This window comes from Solanum stenotomum, chromosome 6 (genome assembly GCF_019186545.1).
Source record: "Solanum stenotomum isolate F172 chromosome 6, ASM1918654v1, whole genome shotgun sequence".
Classification (NCBI taxonomy): domain Eukaryota; kingdom Viridiplantae; phylum Streptophyta; class Magnoliopsida; order Solanales; family Solanaceae; genus Solanum; species Solanum stenotomum.
The window spans coordinates 51,449,446-51,472,299 of NC_064287.1; the positions used below are offsets into that span (position 1 = coordinate 51,449,446).

At 31.1% G+C, this 22,854-nt stretch overlaps 3 protein-coding genes across 6 annotated transcripts in view; 2 read left to right on the forward strand and 1 right to left on the reverse strand.

Moving 5' to 3' along the window:
• The first annotated feature begins 4,573 nt into the window (after window positions 1-4,573).
• On the forward strand, window positions 4,574-7,949 carry LOC125869249 (putative lipid phosphate phosphatase 3, chloroplastic). 2 transcript variants are annotated; one of them, XM_049549815.1, is made up of 9 exons: window positions 4,574-4,660; window positions 4,833-4,910; window positions 5,881-6,105; window positions 6,240-6,327; window positions 6,416-6,525; window positions 6,648-6,738; window positions 6,821-7,009; window positions 7,099-7,158; window positions 7,647-7,949. In XM_049549815.1, exons 2-9 carry the CDS (start codon window positions 4,875-4,877, stop codon window positions 7,814-7,816), a joined length of 969 nt encoding a protein of 322 aa, XP_049405772.1. In that variant the 5' UTR covers window positions 4,574-4,660; window positions 4,833-4,874; the 3' UTR covers window positions 7,817-7,949. The 2 variants fall into 2 exon arrangements, with proteins under 2 accessions (XP_049405772.1, XP_049405773.1); XM_049549816.1 differs by having other exon boundaries at window positions 6,648-6,735.
• Window positions 7,950-9,882: 1,933 nt separating this feature from the next.
• LOC125866945 (uncharacterized) lies at window positions 9,883-12,782 on the forward strand. The gene is made up of 2 exons (XM_049547337.1): window positions 9,883-11,033; window positions 11,640-12,782. Exons 1-2 carry the CDS (start codon window positions 9,931-9,933, stop codon window positions 12,466-12,468), a joined length of 1,932 nt encoding a protein of 643 aa, XP_049403294.1. The 5' UTR covers window positions 9,883-9,930; the 3' UTR covers window positions 12,469-12,782.
• Window positions 12,783-20,432: 7,650 nt separating this feature from the next.
• LOC125867681 (E3 ubiquitin-protein ligase MBR2-like) overlaps window positions 20,433-22,854 on the reverse strand; it is a 4,666-nt gene continuing 2,244 nt past the window's right edge. Inside the window, exons 2-5 of one of the 3 annotated variants that reach the window (XM_049548241.1) lie at window positions 21,983-22,084; window positions 21,798-21,896; window positions 21,544-21,699; window positions 20,433-20,733 (exon numbers count right to left, since the gene is read on the reverse strand). In XM_049548241.1, the coding sequence (XP_049404198.1) occupies window positions 20,599-20,733; window positions 21,544-21,699; window positions 21,798-21,896; window positions 21,983-22,084 (492 nt within the window). In that variant the 3' untranslated portion in view covers window positions 20,433-20,598. The remainder of the gene's footprint in view (window positions 20,734-21,543; window positions 21,700-21,797; window positions 21,897-21,982; window positions 22,085-22,854) is intronic. The other 2 variants (XM_049548242.1, XM_049548244.1) reach the window with 2 other exon arrangements.

The window sequence follows — 22,854 nt, forward strand, 5'->3', positions numbered from 1 at the left end:
GTTAAATTATTTGGTCAGATAATGATGGCTTGGTTGGTTGGTTGGTTATTGTGGGTTTACAGGCTATAACTGTCGACGTGTAGGACCTACACAAGATGAATGATATTTTCCGTTTAAATGGCCAAAAAATTTAATTAGGATTTGTTAGAAATTTAAAAAGTATAATATTTTTTTTATTTTTAAATAAATTGATCTTTTTCCTATTTTTTTTAATTAAAGGTATTAAAGTTAAAAGAATAAAAATATTCAAAAAAGTAAAATAACATAGTGTGAAATATATTATTTTACCATTCTGGCCAAAAAGATTTTTCCAAAAAAAATGAATAGTTTGACTTGATACGGAGTTTAAGAAAATAAAAAATAATTTAATGTTATAATCCTAAATTAACTTTTGTCGAATATACTAAAATATTTTTTATTTCGTATAGATAGCCTTACGCATACTATGTGGAAAATTGAAAAAGTGTTGCCAAAGAATAAAAAAGGTCGTTATTTTTAAAATAGAGGGAATATTTTTTTTAGAGTTTATTGAGTAAATATTATTTCATCTAGTCTTAAATTATGTCGTGTTTTTCTTTTACACACTTAAAAATATTAATGAAGAGAAGTTTAGACTTTTTTTTTACCTTTATTTGTGTTGTAAAATGTATTCTTTTTTCGTTAAATATTTACTTTATTTATGTGTTATATTGTCTCATAATTGAAGTGTTTGTAGTTTCCAACATAAATTACATGATTTAAGGTACTAATTTTGTCTTAAATTTCTAAAACGACTAATAACTGCGATAACTAGTCTTAAAAAAATGATAGGTAAATTGAGACACGAAAAGTAATTACATATCAATTTATTTTTGAATTTTATAATTTTGACACCAAATCTCTGAGAAAAATGAAATCTTTTAACCCCCAAATTTTCTAAAGTGTGTCTACATGGACTGAACCAAAAAATAGTGTGATCAGCTCATTGGAATTCAGTAATTTATAAAAAAAAATTAAAATTCTCAGATTAAGAAATTATAAAAAGTAAAATTGATCCTTTAACAACAAAAAATAAAAAATTCAGATAGTTAATCAACCAAACTAACATTAGAATAATGGGACTTCCTTCAAATATAAGTTTTGTGGCTAACATGTATTGATTTAACTTTTATAAAATCCAAACTAAATCATGTATATAATTGAATTTAAATAAGTTCTAGAACAATTGCTTTAGTCAACAAAAATCTTATTGCCTTTTCTGTTTAATTTCTTTGACTTATCTAGAAAAAAATAAAATAGTAAAAGGTTAGGTAGAGAATTTTGAAACTTATTATTAGTTTTGTTGCTCGAGGTCATCACGTAGTTAATTTTTAATTTTTATAATAAAGTAAAAAAATAATTATTTCCTTAATATATGTATTTCGATTTTTAATTAGTTGTCTTTAAGTCACTGAAAATAATACTCCTATATTATGAAAAAAAATCTACCCAAAAAGAAATGCCAAAAAAGTTTAAAGATTTTGTGTCAAATACTTGGATTTTGAAATAATATTTGCAAATATTTTTAGCTATAATATGAACTAACGAATTTATTAAAAAAAAATTATATTAGTAAGAAAAAAAATCACATAATAGATGTAAAAATAAATTCTTTAAAAAAAAAATAAAAAAATTATAGTTTGGTGTTCCTTACCTTTCTGTTTAAATATTAGTAGTATTAGCCTTATGCATTGTGAGTTGCAATTCTTTTCGAAGCAATCACTTTACCTCCAAAAGATATGATAAGTCTCCGTATATTTTATCATTCTTAAATTTCATCGTAAAATTATACTGGATATATAATTATTATCGATATAAAGGGTGGGGCCTGACTTTATTAATTAAGCCATTGGAGTAGGTCAAACAGAACACATGCTAAAAGTTTGGCACAATGTTGGTGGGATATTTTTAATGAATTATTTTTTGCAGTAATTTTCTAAAAATAAATAAATTAATATATGATGCCAACAAATTAAAATCTTGTTGCGTTTATAAAATCTAATCGGAGAATCAAATACAGGTTGGTCAATTTGTTTTATTGAATATAAAATAATCCAATAGAAAATGTATTGATACTTTTAAATAGTTGAGCCGTATTCGCTAGAAATAAAAATCTAACTCTTTGTTGTATATAAACGAAGTTCATACCCTTAATATCATGATATGTTTATTACAACTTATATCCGAGTCTTCATCGTGATCTTATTTTTTAATTAGTTTCCATTTAAATTCACTCATTTAAATTTCTAATTTCGCCACGAATTATGACATGACGTAGTTGAAAACGTTAAGCATTTTGAATCAAAGTCTTTTAATTTTATATAGAAAATGATGATAGGAAATAAATGAATGAATAAACAAAGAGCTTTGAAAAAATCTTTTATTCTTTAATTTTCTTCCTTCTTGTAATTTTTCCGCTTCATATTTGACAAGAAAAATATATCGCAGAATATAAATTAATGAAATTGGTTGACCAACAATAATCACATATCGTTTACTAGCTTTCTCAGTATATTCACATAATATTTTACAAATAAAATAATCGTACTTCTCATATATATTTGTTGTTCTAGGAAGTTTCATGTATTAATCATTTGAATCACGATTTTACTGGATCGATTAATTTAAATTCACATTGCATGAGAGCAATTAAAGGTGAAAACGTTCCTTACCAGGTCCTTTTCATGATTTCTAATGCTCAAACCTGATGCATCCGATTAAGTGTGAAGAAGTTTAATGTGGATCTAGAGTTGGTTATGAGTTCACCAAATATAAAGAAATTGAATAACTATATATAAATATATAACTATAAACTCATTTATTATTATAGTATAGCTTGAAATTGTTATAGAAATTCATAAACTTTAAATTTAAATCCGTATTTAAAAAGACCATATCCATCCTATCATCATGAATCATGATCTCGATTGTATGTTTTTTTTTTATGTTTGAAGTAACATGTCACATGTATTAAACTTTAGTAACATAATCATAAGCAATTTCTTCTTACAATTTAATTCTTGTGTTTGTAATTTGCTTATTGTGGTTTTTTTTTTTTTTTTTTATAATTTTGTAATTACAAATGCCAATGACTCATCATGCATCATGGATGATAAAAAGATGGAACATCAATTATTAATATGGTCGGATCTAGCTAGAAGTTTTGATACGCGTTCAATTGAATTAAGTAACTTTTGTTTATATAGTATATTTGTCTTAATACATACATTAAGCATGTATAATTATTAAATTTAGAATCAATTTTTTACCTCACGGAATCACCATTCTAAAATTTAAAATTTATTAAGCTGAAATTATGATTCCTTCTCCTATTATTAAAATAAAATAGCTATCTGGCTCCAANATCAATTATTAATATGGGCGGATCTAGCTAGAAGTTTTGATACGCGTTCAATTGAATTAAGTAGCTTTTATTTATATAGTATATTTGTCTGAATACATACATTAAGCATGTATAATTATTAAATTTAGAATCAATTTTTTACCTCACGGAATCACCATTCTAAAATTTAAAATTTATTAAGCTGAAATTATGATTCCTTCTCCTATTATTAAAATAAAATAGCTATCTGGCTCCAATTAATAAGTAAAACAGCTCAGATGCCACCTGCCCTCAACTTTCTTATCCAGTAATTTCTCAACTATAAATACAATAATTTTCTCATGTTAAATGATGGATTTCCAAGTGGTTAAATATATAAATATCAATTAATTATATTTATATTTATAGCTAAATATAAGAATCAATTGAATAATTAGGAAATGCCATAGTTTCTTAATTTGTGATTATGATCTTCATTTTTTGACATTTAAAACTGATGAGTGATTTTAAGGTAATCATATTATATTTAAACATTATTGGGATCATCACCCAAACAATGAGCCTTACAACTAGTAAATTAAGATTTAATCGAGCTCTAATATGAATATCTAGGGAGGTGAGAGAATGTTCACTCGAACCCTCACTAAAATAAACTCGCAAATTAGGATTTAATCGAGCTCTTATATGAATATCTAGGGAGGTGAAAGGTTGTTCACTCGAATCCATCACTAAAATAATTTCATATTAATTGAATTTGTGAGACAATATAATGTACACTTGATGAGAGGGAGTTGTTCGGATGGTAAGCACCCCTCACTTCCAATCCGAAAGTTGCGAGTTCGAGTCACCAAGGGAGCAAGGGGGTGGGAGCTCCTAGGGAGGATAAAAAAAAGAAAAAAGACATTAAAAAAAATGTACACTTATTAAAAAAACATTCTAGGACATAATTTAAATCATACTTTCCACTATTATTCTTTATGAAATATTAAATGTAACTTGGAAATGAGAAAAAAAATTCTAACATCCAACTTAAACTTTGAACAGTTCAATTATTTTAAACAACGTGTCTCTGGAATGGGTGTACAAAATTACAAACAATATGGATTCCGATAATAAGAAATTGATTTAGTTAAAATGTGTCTCTGAATTATCGGTCATAGTCCGGGATACTTGTGCCTTATCCCATATATATTTCTTTTATTTGGATAAGTGAATCATGTAATCCAAAATTCCACACTACATTTGACTAGTGTTCTGCCATTGCTAAAGTTTGAAACTTCAAAAGGAAAATTCAAAAAGGTACTTAATTTTCATTGCTTAATGTTTAATTTAACCCATTAATTTCTTTCTTGAAAAATCAAATTTGTTCTTATTATGATTCTATAATAGTCCTTCTTGATATCATATCATATCATATATGCTAAATAAATATTGTTTCTTTTATTAATTTTGGTGTTTTTTTGGATTTTAGGTCCTCAAGATTCTCTGTAATTGATGTATTAGCAGTGCTTAAATGGGCTGGAAAGATAAGATTAGAACTGTATTTCAGGTTTGTTAGCCTTTTTTGCTTTGGTTGATTTTTAGTTTTTGATTTCTTGTTCTGTTTATGAATTGCTGTTTCTATTTTTCATTCTCTTGCTATTGTCCTTTACTCATATGGTGTGTAATAACAACAACAACATACTCCGTGGGTCTGGGAAGGGTAGTGTGTACGCAATCTTACTCGTATATTGTAAAGGTAAAGAGACTGTTTCCAACAGACACATCAAAATAGTAAGAAAAGGAAATATAGTAGGAAAATAATAGAGAAACGAACAATAGGAACAACAAATAATCATCAAAGCAAAGGAAACAACATGTAATAATAAAATTGAAGAATAAGATAGTGGGAGAAGTAATATAATAATCTGCTGATTTTAGGATGAAAAAATCCAATTTTTTATGGGGTGAGAAGAATTGGGGGCATTGAAATATGGTGTTATTAATCTAGATTCAATCAGTACAATTTAGTGCTCCAGTAAGATAATCCGAAATTATATGGATGAACTCTGTAGAAGGGGAGGGGAGACTTAACGTAACTGGTAAAGTAGTTGTTATGTGACGAGGTTACTCGTTCGAACTGTGGAAATAGCCTCTTGCAGAAATGCAGGGTAAGATTGCCTACAATAGACTCTTGTGGTTTAACACTTAATCTTTATTCATTATTCTTCTCCTATATAAAACCGGACTAAGATTAGCTTAAATCGATTGATATTGACAGTGAGGATTCATATAGCCGACCCCAACTTGCTTGTTTTTGAGGCGTAGATGTTTGTTGCTGCTATATTCCCAATATTTCTGATGATTAATACTTCGTGTGGTTCAACACGAAGTGCTTGTTCATTCTGTGGTTTTGCTAACTTTGCTAACTTCAAAGTACTTTTGGTTGTTAGAATGTTTTCATCAAATGAACTATCAATTCGAATACTAATTTGGTTTTGCAACAACGCGTATTTATATTTCTGTTTCGAATGAAACAGGGTAATACAAATGAGATTGAGCGCGGATGTGGACATACTATTAAGTCTCATGGTTTATCAGTTGCAAGAATTCACATCCATGACTGGCTTATATTGCTACTGCTAGTAGTTATATGTATAGTTCTTTATGTCATCGGTCCATTTCATCGGTTTGTTGGGAAGGATATGATGACTGATCTCAAATATCCGATGAAAGATAATACAGTTCCAGGGTGGTCTATTCCTGTGAGTATTGTAACATAAACATTGAAGCTTCATGAGTGTACGCGGAGTGCCGATTACACTTGCAAATTTCAATTTTTTGTAATCAAATCGTGGAGTTTGTGGTGTTTTTCTTAACTGATTTCTCTAATGAACAGCTATATGCAGTGTTATTGCCTATTATCATCTTCGTTTTCATCTATCTTCGGAGGAAGGACGTTTATGATCTGCACCACAGCATTTTAGGTAATTCCCATTTTAGAGTTGGTACAGATTGGAACATCGAGTAGATGTAACTTTACTAATTACGCCTAGGCTTGTTCGAAACTTGCAGGCATCTTATTTGCCATACTAATTACGGCTGTAATCACTGAAGCCATCAAGAATGGAGTAGGACGTCCTCGACCTGACTTTTTCTGGCGTTGCTTTCCTGATGGTAAAGATGTATGTATCCGTTACGTTTATCTGATATGATAGTGAAAGCCATCAAGAATGCATATTGCTTAAATTAATGCTCAACTCTGTTGTAATTTTCGATTGATTTATTTCGTTGTTCCTCGTTTTAGGAGTATGATCGGTGGGGAAACGTGAAATGCCATGGTAAAGAAAGTGATATTAAGGAAGGACATAAGAGTTTCCCAAGCGGGCATACAAGTGGTCTGAATTCTCGTGAAACCTTTCTTTCTTTAGTGGGATGACAAAGAGTTTGATGTAACGAAATATGGCTTCTTCTTTGCAGCATCATTTGCTGGTCTCGGGTTTCTATCGTTGTATTTGGCTGGGAAGATTAAAGCATTTGATCGACGAGGGCATGTGGCTAAACTATGCATAGTTCTTCTTCCTCTCCTAATGGCATCTCTTGTCGGGGTCTCACGTGTGGATGACTACTGGCATCATTGGCAAGACGTGTTTGCCGGAGGACTGATAGGTTCGTCTTGATCAAATTCAACATTTTGAAGTAAACGAAGGCTACGTTTCATTTGATAAGTACTAACTACATGTTGTTTCACATTTCAGGTCTTTTTGTTGCAACATTCTGTTATCTGCAGTTCTTCCCAGCTCCATACCATACTGAAGGTGCTTCGAATTATTTTGTCGTTTCCAGACTAATACCATGTTAAGTCGCCAACCAACAAAACCACTCGTTACAAATAAGATCTTGTTAACGTTGACTAATCTAGCTTATGTTTGACTTATATTCCATTTTGAGAGAGTTGAAAAAGCACTATCTCGTTGAAAGGTTCTATAGTACATGATCTCCTCTTTCTCAATGCATTTCCTTAAACAAAGAAGATCCGATCATCTTGGCATGATCCTTTTGTCGACAGATGCTCTAATTACACTCGTAGTCAATATGTAGCCTGATCCTTTGGTTACATATTGTATCAGTAGAAATCCCAAAGCACAATCGCGTTTTCTTCTAATTTCCTACTATTTTTTTCCCTTTTTGTTGCTAATGGTCTTGGAGAAGGCATTGCACAAAATCTCCTTTACGTGACTTTACTGTTATAGTGGACAAAATTCTGAAATCAACTCGATATGTTCATTTTTTTCGTTGTTCTCAGGATGGGGACCATATGCATATTTCCGGGCAGTGGAGGAGGTTCGTGTAAGCAGACAACACGTCCCCCCTACCAACGGAGGATTGGAGGTAGAACGTCCCGAGGTACAACTAAATCAGCAATATGGTACAACTACCATTGCTTTTGAGGATGTGGAGCATGGCAGAATGTGAGATATAAGACACTGTACACTTATGCTTATATAACAAAGTTCTATTAGGTATTTGGAAATTTGTATAAGAACAAACAAAGAAATTAAAATTTAGTAAGAATCGATCGAATTGAGTTATGATCCGCTTTTTAGCTTGAACCATTTCAGCTCAAGTATCTTTTAGACTTGACCGACTCATTTAGTTACTTAACGTGTTTTGATCAGATCAAATTTAGTTCAATCCGTTTATTATACCGAAAACATGTTAGTTGAGATCAAAATTAGGTAATATTGGTTATTATCCTTAGTGGGCCCAATCTATATGGGCCTCATACCAACCTCCAACATGAAATGTCTATATTAAATAAAAAATGTGTATGGACAACTTTTTAAAAAATAAAAAAATAATAAATCATCGATCAAATTACGGTTAAAATGTATGATTTTCTTAATATTATCGATGCACGTAAATTGAATTTTTTATAGGTCAAGGAGTTGTTGGAGACACTAAAAATACAAGAAACTATAATTTTAATGGGAGGTTTATTGCTTTACTTTCTTTATAAACTATACTACATTTTTTCTAATTTTTCTGAGAATTCATATAATTGATTTCGATTTGAAAACTTGGTCAATCAAAAATTATTAATCTAATATTGACAAACATGATTTTTAAATTGATTAGTCAAAGATGTTTTTTTAAAAGTACTTATAACAAGAAATATCTTTTCAAAATAATTTTAAAAGATTAATCAAATTAATTATAATTCAGATTCTTATCGTTTAAAACTTCTAACACTCTTTTAAGGAGCTCTTTCATTTTCAAAGTTAACTTCAAATTTCTAAATTAAAAATAAAGAGATCTTATTTATTTCATTACGATCCGATTAGTAAATTAGGTTTTTACCATTAATAATTTTTTAACTTATATTATTAAACTTTTTATATAGGTATACTCCCAAGTATAAACATGCAAGTGGCAAGTTGTCTTTGTGCTAATTTAGAGACGTAGAGACTAGAAAGTACGACCCACATGGTAGGGGCCAAAGAGAAAAATATATATGTGGGTCCACAAAAAACATACATTCATATTTTTGACTAGATTTTAGTATAATATAATTCCGATTTTAAATTTGTCAATAAATGTTATTTCAAATTTTAAATATTTTCTTATATTTCAATTAAGTATCTTAACCTAGACTTTCCGCGGAATCAGAATCAGATTGGATTGAAGGTAAGAACGGCGACTATGGTTTCGATTCTTCCTAAGTGTTAGGTCACTCCTCTTCTCTCCGATTGGGGAAGTCTCCAATTCCCTTACTTCGATTTCCAATGACTCAGTATAATGCTCATTTGACTGTCATGTAGGTAAAGTGCTTACTGGTCCGCCGGGTGAGACCTCTTGTACTCCTTCTTTCAGCTAATAAAGTATTTTTATTGTTCAATTTTAATTCAATACTTTCAAAAATTATATGTGTAATTTAAGTATACATTACATAAATAAGTTAACTACTTAAAATAAATCATTTTTCTTTAATTATATGCACTAGCCTCAGCAACTTGTAAAATTTAAAATTTGTTTCAACTGAGGCTAATGCGTATAACTAATGGAGATGACATGTTTATTGTGGTAAACTTAGCTACCTATCAGACATTTGAGATTAACTTAAAAATATTTTTAAAATTTGAATTAAAAGCATTCGAAGGATTCAACGGTAGTTCGAAAAGTTGTACTATTCGGGAATCTCGGAATCTATGCTTATTTTCAATTACCCGAAGTATTTCATCGATTATTGCGCCCTTCCTCGTCTCTGAGCCCCTAGGTATCCACCGTAAGTCGTTTCTCATTTGAACCTCGCTCTTTATTATGTGTTCAGATACTCAATTAAAATAAACAGTAATTCAAGTATCTAAATAAAATTTAATGAATTATTCATTATATATATGGAATAAGCCTACTAAAATAATATCAAAATATATATTTTAAAAATCTCTTTAAAAATGTTTTTAAAATATTTTTAATTTTTTTCTTTTTTTTTTAGCACAACAGCTGTGAGAACTATAAAGGAAAAAACAGCTTTCTCTGGCAAAACTATCTTTTTTTTTTTCTCCCTTTTTTTCAAGTCTCTTTCCTATATGGACCCTCCACCGTTTTCCGGCGGACCAATCACGGCGGCGACGGGAGCCGTGCCACCGTCGGGAACCATCAATTATGCTGACTCAGCTGATTCCTCACCGGGATCCCGCCATACTGATTCCTGGGACGAGCAGCAGCAGCCGTCACACACCGCCACCGTCACCACCGGCGGAAAACTCCGGTTAATGTGCAGCTATGGAGGACACATATTCCCTCGTCCCCACGACAAAACTCTCTGCTACGTCGGCGGCGACACCCGCATTTTCGTCGCCGATCGTAACACCTCGTTGGCTGAGCTGTCTGCTCGGCTCTCTAAAACCCTTCTCGGAGGCCAACCCTTTTGCCTGAAGTATCAGCTTCAGAACGAGGACCTCGATTCACTTATCTCCGTTACCTCCGATGAGGATCTGGAAAACATGATCGATGAATACGATCGTATGAGTTCGTCTTCTAAAATTACTCGGCTTCGTTTGTTTCTGTTTCCGAGTAAAATTGATTCGTGGAATCCTTCAATTGGAATGATTAGAGATAGTTCAGTGAGATCTGAAGATTGGTTTGTTAATATTTTAAATGGGGCAAATTCTACTGCTTCAACAAAGGTATTTTCTGAGTCTTCTTCAGTGAATTGCCTTCTGGGTTTAGACGATGATTTAGGAAATGCGAACATTAAAGAAGTAGAGGCACAATTAGAGGTAAAAAATGGTGGGAATAGTGTGAAAGGTACTATACATGATATTCAATCGGTGCCGGATTCTCCGATGGTTGAAACGACGTCGTCTTTTGGGTCGGGATCGTCTATGCCGTCGCTGGCGAATTTGCCGCCGATAAGGGTTCATGTTGAGGAGAGTCAAAAGGGAGGTGGAATTGAGGAGCAGTTTGCACAGATGACTGTTGGGGTTAAGCAGAAGAATGAGGAAGGGGGATTTTTGGGTTTAGCTTCACCGCCGGCGCCGGCTGTTGTAGTGCCGACGACTGTTGTTTCCGGTGTGCCGGCAGTTGACCAGATGATGCAACAACAGCAGCAACAGATACAGCAGCCTCAGCAATTGATGTCAAAGCCTGTTATTCCATCTGATTTGCCTTCCCCTGATTCAGTTTCAAGGTAAAATTCTCTACAAAAATCTGATCTTTTTGCAAGAATCATAATATATCTGTTTGTTGAAACATATTAATTGCCTGAGTCCGAGAAATGGTGTATTTACTTGACGCAAGTCTACAACATCAACAGAACCAGTGTAGTCCCACAAAGTGAGGTCGGAAATGGTAGAGTATGCACAAACCTTACTCCTACCTCAGAGGTAGATAGGAGCCTTAGAGATAGATAGTAGTAGTATTGCCGCAGCAATTTCTTGTGCTCAGAGATTAGAGTAGAAGGTTAGTAGGAAGCAGGGCGTTGTCTTGTTGTCTGCTCATATTAGTAGTAGCAGTATTGCTCTTGTAGTGTCTTTTCCTCAGAGCTTAGAGTAGTAGGTTAGTAGGAAGCAGGGCGTTGTCTTGTTGTCTGTTCATATTAGTAGTAGTAGTAGTATTACTAGTGTAGTTTCTTGTCCTCTGATTTTTGTTACTATCTGTTGTTCATATGTTGTAGTTTGTGTTTAGTTACTATTTGATATTTTTGTTATTATGTGTTGTTTCTTGTACTTCCATTACGTCTTTTTTCGGGATTGCTTTGGGACTGTTTTTAAGATTTTGATTCAATTTGGTGCAGTGAGGGTAGTGGTAGGCAAAGACATTACTTTTATCAAGATCCAGGGGTTCATTTCCAGTCGGGGAGCGGTAGGATTTCAGGTAATTCAGTTGATCTGAATATGAGTGATTCGATGGGAAGGGTTCAGGTGAAACAACAAGTTCAGGATGGTGGTGGTGGATATGCATTGCCAGTACAATATGAGCAGCACCCACAAATGCTCCAACCCCAACAATATGTTCATGCTGGGCAGTATATACAGCATACACCTTCGGGGCATGTGCCTATGACATCCTACTATCCTATGTACCCTTCACAGCACCAAACACATATGCAACACCCGAATCTTGAGCACCAGTATCCCGTTTACTTTATTCCTGCTAGACCTGGCCAAGGTTACAGTTTGCCATTGCAACAAACAAATTATACCGAGCCTGCTCAAACAGTCCCTCCTACTCGTTCCCAAACACCTCCTACTATGGTCAATCCGGCATCAGCTTATAATCCGGCTAGAAATAATCCGTCATCTAATCCTGAAATGGTTGCTGGTACATACAGAACTTCAGCTTCAGCGGCTCCACAATTAGTTCAGATCAATCCTGGCCAGCATCAGCCACAATACGTGAACTACTCTCAGATTCAACATCCTTCTCAGTCAATTCCTCCTACTTCAGCCACTACCACCAATTATGCTTATGAATTTGCTGATCCACATGCTAAGATGTACTACAGTCAGGCTCTCACTCCCCAATTGGCTGCGCAATATCAAACCATGACATCTGCCCCTGCAGTAAGTTTCGCAGAAACTTCCTCTCAGTTCCCCGTGGAGAATTCGAAGCAGCAAAATTAGAACTTTGCAGGCATGAAACTGTGAGTTGGTCGTAAAGAAGCAATTTTGAAACGTTGGTTCAGTTTGTCTTGAATATTCTGTTTAAATGTTTGAATTCTTATTGTTATTGGTTTGTCGAATGTGTAAGTTATAGGTAATAAGAAAGTCGGGGTCTTTCTTTTCTTTTCTACTGTAAGTAATGCTGTTATTACCCATGAAAGCACAATGGTACAAGATCTTGCTGTAAAATTTCAAACTCATATGGTACATTCTCAGTTCTATGTATGGTTTTCAGAACAAATATAAAGTCGTGATTTGAGGGATTTCTAAAGTTATCGCTATGTTGGGCTGCATATATTTGTTAGTTTCACTCCTCTGAATCTTGTTGTTTCTTTGTTCATGGAGAACGATATAACTCGTTCTACAATATACAGTCAAACCTCTCTATGGTGACACTGTTTGTCTGGATAATGTTTAGCTACTATAGTGAAATATTCTTATATTGAGAACATGTATTTTAACGGCTCCAATAAGAACTTGATTGTTACAGTGAAATGTATAAAGAGATTTGACTATATTATCTCGAGATTTGTGATTTCTGCAGCTTCATTCCCAGTCTGTTGTTTACAAAGTTGGTATTCTGTATTTTACCAACTGTATTCATTAGTATGGTTTTGTAAATATTCTGCACACTGATTTTCATGTTATGGTAGTAAGAACCAAATTAGCATCAATATTCTGTTTAATTACAGTGTGTTAATTCTTTCGATAATAACCGCAGTGTCGTGGCCAAGTCAGTTTGCGCGCACCTTGACTAACCTCTTATGGTACTTGCTATCTCCGAAAGCATAGGTACCAGAGAACTCTATTCCCCAATGCTTAGTCAGATGAGAAGAAAAAATCTAGTATTTTCTTCGCCTCCATTGAAATTTTGTATCCGAGACTTTATGGTTCTTAATTCACTTCTTTAATTACAAGATCACATTCTTGTATTTAATATTTCTAGTTGTAAGAGCCACATGACTTCTATCAAGCAATAAGAGTGCAACAAATGATGTCGCACATCACATATCCGAGCTTTAGAAGGACGGGTTTATCATTCATCGAGTTTCGAATCGTGCACCAGAATCATTATAGTTCCTCATATCCTACCAAACAACCTACTCCAAATGAATTACATAAAAGTAATATTTGTTCACTGATTATCATGTCATTTTTCATTAGGTTTCTTTAATCTTCATTAACAAAGTTAATTAAGATTATATTATATACTTTAAAAGGTACGAGGTTTATGACAAAATTGTCTGTTTAATACCAATCAGTTTATGCAAGATTTGGATTGTCTTTCCCAATGTTTATGTCAAAAGCTGGCAATTTTTATTTTTTTTTAGTTTAATTTGCTGAGTCCTTGCCATGTCATAGCCAGCACATGTTTATGTCTCATTTTGAAACTGCAATTATAACAAATTTTGACCTTCTTGGGAATCTTCATTTATGGTTCTTTTAGGTGTTCTCAACTATTACAACAACAGTAAAAATTTAACTCTATTCGATGTTTATAACAAATCAATATTGATTTAATGTGTCTATATAGACGTCTTTCTCATCATTCATCCTAACTTATGTAATGTATTTTGATTTGATATGGAGTTTCAGAGAGAAATAATTATTTTTTGAAAATTATGATTTAAAATAAGTCAGAGTATATATTTGTATGACTATAAATTATTTTATTGATGATAAAATAAATATTTTAAAGTTAAATTGTTACTAAATATAGAAATATATTATTCTTTTTAAGATTGACTAACAAAAAATGAGTTATTAACTACAAATTACTCTTTTTCGTTTCAATTTATGTGATTATATTTACTTTTTAAAATTTGAAAATATGTTAATACAAATTAATATAAGTTTTGTTTCTTTTTAAAACTCCTTTTCCAGTCAAATAAGTTTACAAATGGAGTACATGAAAATAACAAACAAGGGCATAATGAATGAGGATTATGACGTGATGGATATGATTCCTCCATCTTTAATCAGAACTCTAATTCCATATTTTGAGTTCTAAATATCAAAAAGATTCTAGTAAAAAGTAATTTTTCCTTTAATGGATCTTAACTAATACAAAATTCAGATTAATCAAATTCCTAATATGAATCTGAATAGAATACGAGAAATTAAAAAAAAATTATAATTTGGACGTGAAATAGTTAGGTGAAGTTCCAATTTTTGAGTTTGGTGAGCAGTCAACTTGATCTTTTAGCTTCAACCAAAGGGCATATTACTAATTAAGAACATTGATTCCTCAAGCCATTATTATTAATCAAAGGAGTTAAATTTACTAATATATGTCACAAGTTTATTAATCCATGCTTCAAAGTTTCTCTTTCCTTTTTAAAAATGTATTCTTTTATAATTAACTTAATTATGTTTTTATCTTAATCTATATGTAATTCTTTTGATTTCTAAATAGTCCTGACATCATTCTATATATATATAATTTTTTTACAATATTCTCAACTCTTAACAATGATTTCTAAATAGTCCTAACAAAGGTAATAAAATGAAAAAAAAAATTTTAAAAAATTTGTAATGTAAACTTGGTAATAGAACAAGGAAGAAACAAATACCAAACAATAAATAGTCATCAAAAGAAATATAGTTATATGAATAATATCTACTACTTTCTCCGTTTCAATTTATTGGATCTACTTTTCTTAAGTCAATTCTTTTAAATGTCTTTTTTTTTTGGCAATTCTTCCAATTTTCCATCTAACATGTTTACGATCACAAAATTAAATATTAGTAGTACATGAAATATCTAGCGATAGAAAAGTTCCTCGCGCGAACTCTCGCTCGATTAAAAAAAAAAGAAAGAGTTTATAACTACGAGGTTTAAAAATCTACTTTACTTTCTTAAATTTTGTGTCAAGTTAAAATTAAAGGAAAAATTCTTTTGGCTAGAAAATTTGGCCAGAATGATAAAATAACATATTTCACACTATGTTATTTTACCTTTTTGAACATTTTTACCCTTTTAACTTTAATACTTTTTAATTAAAAATGGAAAAAAAGATCAGTTTATTTTAAAATAAAAAGAATATTATAGATTTTTTAAATTTCTGGCCAAATTTTCTGGCCATTTAATTCTATCCAAAATTAAATAAATAAATTAAAATAGAAGGAATATTTCGATTCGAAAAAAAAAAGAAGAAAAGAGAAAAGGATCTTAGATGGTGATGGAGAATAAGTAGGGTTCAATATTCAAAGAATTGCCGCAAAGTGAGAATTGGGAATAGTATTCGAGTAACTAGGTGTCGTGAGATGAATAAAATGTTTTCGTTGTTAATAAGAAATCTTAAATTTGAGATATAAGTAGATTAAAATATTAATAGAAAATGATTTCCTTGTGTGTGTGTTTTTTTTGTCTACTCCCTTTTACTTAGGGTAGTGAAAATTCAAGATAATTAGGAGTAATAAAATTTTATTCAATATGAATCTGAATTAATTCGACTTGATAAATTTAAATAACATATGATTATATTGAATTTTCTTTTCAAATATATACGAATTCCTAACAGGACAAATCTTTGGTATTCTTTTCATATTTATATTAAAGTTTTGCGGCCAATTTGAAATTCTCTTCTCTTCTCTTGCTTTATCGTTATCATAATTTATTAAGGGTTATTTGATTTGAAAAAAATAAGTAATTTAATATAATATTTTATATAAAATAATATAATATTTGGTTGTACAGGAAACAAATAATTGATGTATCACTAATGCAATGATTGGACGTTAGAGGTATTAAATAAAAATTGTATATTATATTTCATGACCTTATAATCAACGATATTGAACTGAATTTTCTTAATTTCTTCACATATTACTTTTTCATATTATGAATCTTCTTTGTTAAAATCTTCGTAAACCAATTGCAACAACCCCCTCCCCCCACCCTTCCAAAAAAATAAAACGAATTTTTCATACGGCGATCTTTATTTGAATTATGAGGGGCTAGAACCCTTTTGGAGAAAAAAAAATTATTTTTATGTTAAAATTCATGACATTATAAATGGTCCAACATTGAACAAGTCATGTCTATGTATTAAATGTTCATAACTGTGGCCACTGCAAATCATCATATGGTAAATCTGACTCACTAGCCCATAGAGTTTGAGTTTTCCTATTATTTAATTGATATCTGTATTAGAATTTGATTATATTTGGATAGCGTATTATTGCAGAGTCTATTTCTAAGGAGGTGTTTTTAATAGAATTTTTTCATTCTATAAGAAGCTCAAATTTGAAATATTTTGATTATGGTAAAGAGATTACAATCATCCCGTCATAATGTATGTTGATATCATTCCATATAATTTCTTTTTAGTTTTTCATCCGGTATCTATAATATAACTTGAGTAAATTTGAATTTGTGCATTGCAACATTTCTGGCAACTCGACTAAATTTGAATTTGTACACTGCAACATTTCTGGAGTCGACTGCGCTCCCAACATGTTTTTTCTTCAATTTCATGAGATTCGAACTCGATATCTCTGGTTAAGGATGATGATCAAGATCACAACCATCCTACTATAACTCATGTTGTTATCAACACATAGTGTTTCTATTTGTTTTTTTTATCCAATGTTAGCATTAGAGTTCAATAGAATCAAAATTCATGCATTATAAAACCCATTTCTAGAGACAACGACACTCTCCACATGATTTTTTTCCCCAAGACTCGAACCCAAATTCTCTGATTAAGGATGAAGATTAGGATCACAATATCCCACTATAATCCATATTGGTATCATCCCATTGAGTTTGTTTGTGTATTCTCATTCAATATTTGCATTAGAGTTTGACTAAATCCAAATTCATGCATCACAAAGTCCAGTTTTGAAGGCGAGACACTCTCAACATGATTTTTTCTATTTTAAAAATTCGAACTCAAAACCTATGATTAAAAGTGAAAGAAACTCTAATTTAGCCATACATATACTACTACAATTCTAGTCCACCACCTTTCCTTTTCTTGAAAAAAGATACACATGTTGAGTCAACATCAATTGTACATTTAACATTTCTAGATTTTTCCTGTTAAATTCAAATATATGGTTATTCAACTTTTATTTTAGTGGACCAAAATCTTAAAATTAAATATTTTTAATAAAAAAAATGAAAAAAGACCGCTAAATAATCTACAATAAGAATTCTTAAAATGTGAGACTTATAATTTTAAAAACAAGACATGTTATCTTCTATAATACATAAATATAACTTTATAATGATACAAAAAATATTTACACTGACAATATATATTACTTAAACGATCTTACATAAGGTAAATTTTTTAAAATTTAATGTTTAAAGTGAAACATAAAATATCAATTAAAAGATTCTCGACACATTTGATATGGTACCATGTACTATTAATTCAATTGCACCCCACCTTTAATTAATCTCTAATATGTAGAGCCAATTAAGATTTCTTTTTTACCATAAAGAAAGTACGAGGTTTTTGTAACTTTTGTGATTGGTATCAAGTAGTTTTCGGCAAAGATAAATTTAAAATTTGAAATTTATAAATATTTTATATTAATTTTAAGTTTAATATATAATAATAGTAACTTAATTCATGATTAAATAATTATAAATAAAATGTGATTTAAAATTTAAATTTCGAATAAATAATTTTAAAATTCTGAATTCATCTCAATCGAACGTTGTGCTAACCTTAACCAAACAAGTGTCCTTGTTGCTGACTCCTTGCCATTGCACAGCCAGCACCATTTTCTTTTGTCTTTTGCATCAACAACTTCTTATGAATAGCAATTATGATAAATATTACTTTCTTGGCAACTTCATTTTTTTAATTTTTTTTTTTAAAGTTCGATTAATTTGTATCCATATTAGAAAATTTCACTTTAAAAGGTAAAATATTCTTTATTAAAGATGACTTTATACTCTGAGTTTATATTTGGAACTCTAATTAAGAATTGATACATACTTATAATCACATCACTACAATCTTTGATAATCTTTGGTGTGCAATTGTGCATTAAGAAATATCGTAATTAAATGATAAATATTTATTCATTCTTAACTAGAAAATGAGTTCGGGTTCTATACATAATTATCTTTATTTAACTTAAAACCTTCTCAACTCAAATCTTAATCCAATATTTTACAGATATCAGACACCAAATAAAAAACGAAAAAAAAAATAAAGTAGTATTGTGCATCTTGTGAATATCCATATCAACAATTAAATCTTCATGTACTAATTAGTTTTGCTTTTATTGCCATAGTACCATAGATACTATCCATGTGATTTGGACTTCAAACCTACACCCTCCCTGACCCCCACCATGAAAAATATATTACATTATTAGATATTTTTACCTGTTATATTAATACTTTAGTTGTTTGACTGCTGAACTTTCATCTTGTTTGTAATTGTTCGATTTTTCATCTTATAATTTCCTTCTCAATTTCTCCTTCCCCTACTCCATTATTTTATTTTAATAAAAAAAAACAATGTTATATATAGTAAGTAATTATGTAACTTTAAAATTATAAAATTTATATTTTAAGAAGGTTTACTTATAAATATCTTAGGATAATTTGATGGTGAATTTAAAAAATAATTGCCCCTAGAATTTGGTTCGGGGAAAAAGCTCATCGCACGTAATGTACGAATCAGGTTTATACTTAAGCAGAGACGAATAAAGGGCGATTTTGTTATCCACGAGGCTAAATTTTTAGAGAAAGTTACCACATTTGGCCACTCGCCAAAAAAGAATTACTACAGCTAGTCGATACAACAATTCTTAGAAATTTTAATACGCTTTTTGTTTTTCCGAAATGGAGCATTACTCGCCTCACTTGTGGGATTATAACGGTTATGTTGTTGATGGACCATTACTCTTTGCATTCAGTAGAGCTTACCATTCTTCTTATATTTAAAAGCCCAATAGGCCCAAAACTGAGAAGTGTATGTAAGGCCAATCATTTTGTGGACCATTGGCTTTTGATTGGATGATTTACATATATAACCATTTTAGGACTATTATTTAGAATATTAACCAATGCTTGAAAAGAACACCTCCCTCTTTAATGGTCTTACGTGGTGCGGATATAAATTAATCAAGACTNAGAATCTTTGAAAGTTATAAGATGAATGATTCGGAAGACAAACTAAATTATTTTAAAAAAAAAATTGATGTTCTTAAGAAGAAAGAAAAAAAAGCCTCGATAGAAAGAAGGAGATTTATAATTTTTTCAAAAGGTAACTGATTTGTATTTAAAACCTTTTTTTACCTTTTTCGAATTTTTTCGTTCCATGATTTTCTCTTTTCTATTATTAATTTTTGTATCCTTTCAAATTAATCAAAATAAAATAAATACATAACTAATCCATTAACAAACTAAAATAATGACATTTTTAATAAATAATGAAACTGTTGCTAAGGAGTCTCACTAAAAGATAAAATATTGTTGTTTTGAAAATTTTCCCCTCTTCTTATATTTAAAAGCCCAATAGGCCCAAAACTGAGAAGTGTATGTAAGCCCAATCATTTTGTGGACCATTGGCTTTTGATTGGATGATTTACATATATAACCATTTTAGGACTATTATTTAGAATATTAACCAATGCTTGAAAAGAACACCTCCCTCTTTAATGGTCTTACGTGGTGCGGATATAAATTAATCAAGACTAATAAATGAGTATCGTATATCAGGTGAAAACAAACGATACATTAAGTGACGAGATGATGAAGTAGTATGAGGTAGGTGTTTGGCTAAGCTTTTTCTAGCTTATCTACGTGTTTGGTAAATAATAATAAATAAAGTCTTTTACTATTTTATCCCTAATATCTTTGTAATATTTTGAAATGCTATTCCTAAGACATAGCAACTCCTAAGTAAATAAGAGGAATTTCAATAACTAAGTTATTAATACAAGAATTTCCAAAACCAAACATATATAATTGAAGTAGAGAAACATCATTCAATCTCACTCCTAACAAACCAAAAATAGGAAAAATCAAAACCAAAAATCAATTTATGCCTCTGAAATTTAATGTTCTTGACTATATGATATAAAATAGAGAAAAGTGAAAGAAATTTTTGTCAAGAATTAATTTTCATGGATTGCTTCAATTTTGCAAATAGGACATGCATTTTTATGCATAAGCCATTTCTTTATGCACTCAATGTGATGGTAGTGTCCACATTCTAGTTTTCCTATTTCATCATCTACTTTGTATCCTTCCTGCAAATATGATATTGTAAATGAGAATGTTAATATCAGTAATATTTTGTTATTGTGTGATAAACTTTTTGAGGAAAAAAAAAGGGGCGGTTCGGTGTACTAAGTTCCCGCTTTGTATGAGATCGGGGAAGGTTGGACTACATTGGATCTATTGTACGTAATCTTATCTTGTATTTTTTGGAAGAGGTTGTATCTATGACCTCCTAGTCACATGCCAACAACTCTTATTTGTGTTTTTTATTTTTTATTTTAAAAAAGGTAGCTTAGTGCACTATGCTCCCATTATATGTAGAATCTAGGAAAGGGAGGGACTACACTAGGTCAATTATACACCACCTTACCTTGCATTTGTTCAAAAGGTTGTTTCCACTATTTGAACATGTGTCCCATGATCGCACAATGACAACTCTTATTATTGCTTTAAAATTAAAAAAAAGGCAGTCATGTGCATTAAGCTATTGTTATGTGCGGAGTTTAGAGAAGGATTGAACTATATCAGGTGTATTCTATGCTGCCTTGCCTTGCATTTATGCAAAGTGTTATTTTCACAACTTGAACTAATGACCTCCCGGTCACGGGACGACAATACTAATCATTAGGTAAAAAAAAGGGTAACCTAATATATTAAGCTCCTGCTATGCACGAGATTCCAGGAAAGGCCAGACTATATATGTCATGAGGTCTAATGTATGCAACCTTACTTTGCACTCAGCTTGAACACGCCTTGACCTCCTAGTCACACGACGTCAACTCTTTTCTCTCCAATAAAACATAAAAAATAAATAAAAAGAAGTGAAGTAGTGAACTCACTTGGCAAATGGTACATCTCCAACTTTTATCAGTAGATATTACCATTGAATATGAGTCAATTGTTGAGAGCTTAAATTTTCTTATATATTCAACTATCTTCTCTTCTTCTAAACCTGTTCCCACATACCCAATTTTATCACTTAGTTCAACCAATTGCTGCAAAAAAAAAAAAAGTAAATTGTAAAGAGAAATTAACTTATATATATTGTTAACGTAAAGAATTTTTACACTATCAGTATATTTAAAAGACGAACCTCGTATGACATATCATCTACATCTAGTCTCCAAGATCCATAATAATCATCCCCTTCTATATCTCTAGTATAATGCAAGTTGTGTCTGAGTATCATAATCTACAATGATAACGAAAAATGTTCAAGATAGTAAATAAGGACAAGATTGATGTAAACATCAGGTGCGGATAAGTTTTTTTACTTACATGAGGACGATGATGAGAACGAGGGCAATGATGTCTTGTATTAGACGTATGAGACCTAGAAATTGTTTCACCATTCGTAGTTCTCCTCGCGATACGAGAGTGCTATTCGATTGAATTAAATCCAAAACAATACACAATCTAGTAAGTTTTTATTAGTGAATTGCGACATTGAGATGAACTTAATCATACAAAAACAGAGGAGTAATGTAGCAAAAGCAACATGGTCTTACAGGATGTAATGTTTCTTGGAGTCTTCAAAACTGTCACGAGATTCTCTAAAAGTAGTGTATTATTGAAGGATCTGACACGTATGTGGTAGTATTTTTGTAGAGTTCTGAGTGATATAGATAGGAGCTAGTGTATATGTTACAGGTTCATGATCACAAGTCAGTAGCTTTGAGTCAGACCTTATATATGTGTTAAAAAATTCACCAAACAAATACAAATAGTCGATATCGAATCCAGTTAATCAAATGGAGTGTGATAAAAAATCCATAAAGTTCAAATTCTAAACCGCCTCTAGTTGTAAACCTATAAAGTCCATAACAGGACTTTTATATACCTGTAACCAGGGACAACTGGGGAGACAATCTCACTCCTTTTAAACAAGTCACATTTACTATTCGTAAAATAAAGAATTTAAGTACTATGCACTAACGATGTAAATAAAAAAAAAATACTTGCACAATCAAGTCCTTTGAAATTTAACTAGTAATAACTCTATTAAATGGGTCAAATGTTTCCCCGCTATCGGTCTCTCAACCGTTTTTAGCCTTGGACGGAATTCATTTGCCTGATTTTGTCTACATTCCCAAACTACTCGACTCTAAAGCAATGGCTCGTCGTGCAACAGGGTCCAGACATAACGGGGG

Bases quoted from the DNA above. Each gene is read 5' to 3' on its own strand.
- LOC125866945 (XM_049547337.1), top strand. From the start codon at position 9,931: ATGGACCCTCCACCGTTTTCCGGCGGACCAATCACGGCGGCGACGGGA. The intron at 11,034-11,639 runs GTAAAATTCTCT...AATTTGGTGCAG, and splicing joins TCCCCTGATTCAGTTTCAAG to TGAGGGTAGTGGTAGGCAAA.
- LOC125869249 (XM_049549815.1), top strand. From the start codon at position 4,875: ATGGGCTGGAAAGATAAGATTAGAACTGTATTTCAG. The intron at 6,526-6,647 runs GTATGTATCCGT...TCCTCGTTTTAG, and splicing joins GCTTTCCTGATGGTAAAGAT to GAGTATGATCGGTGGGGAAA. The intron at 7,159-7,646 runs GTGCTTCGAATT...CGTTGTTCTCAG, and splicing joins AGCTCCATACCATACTGAAG to GATGGGGACCATATGCATAT.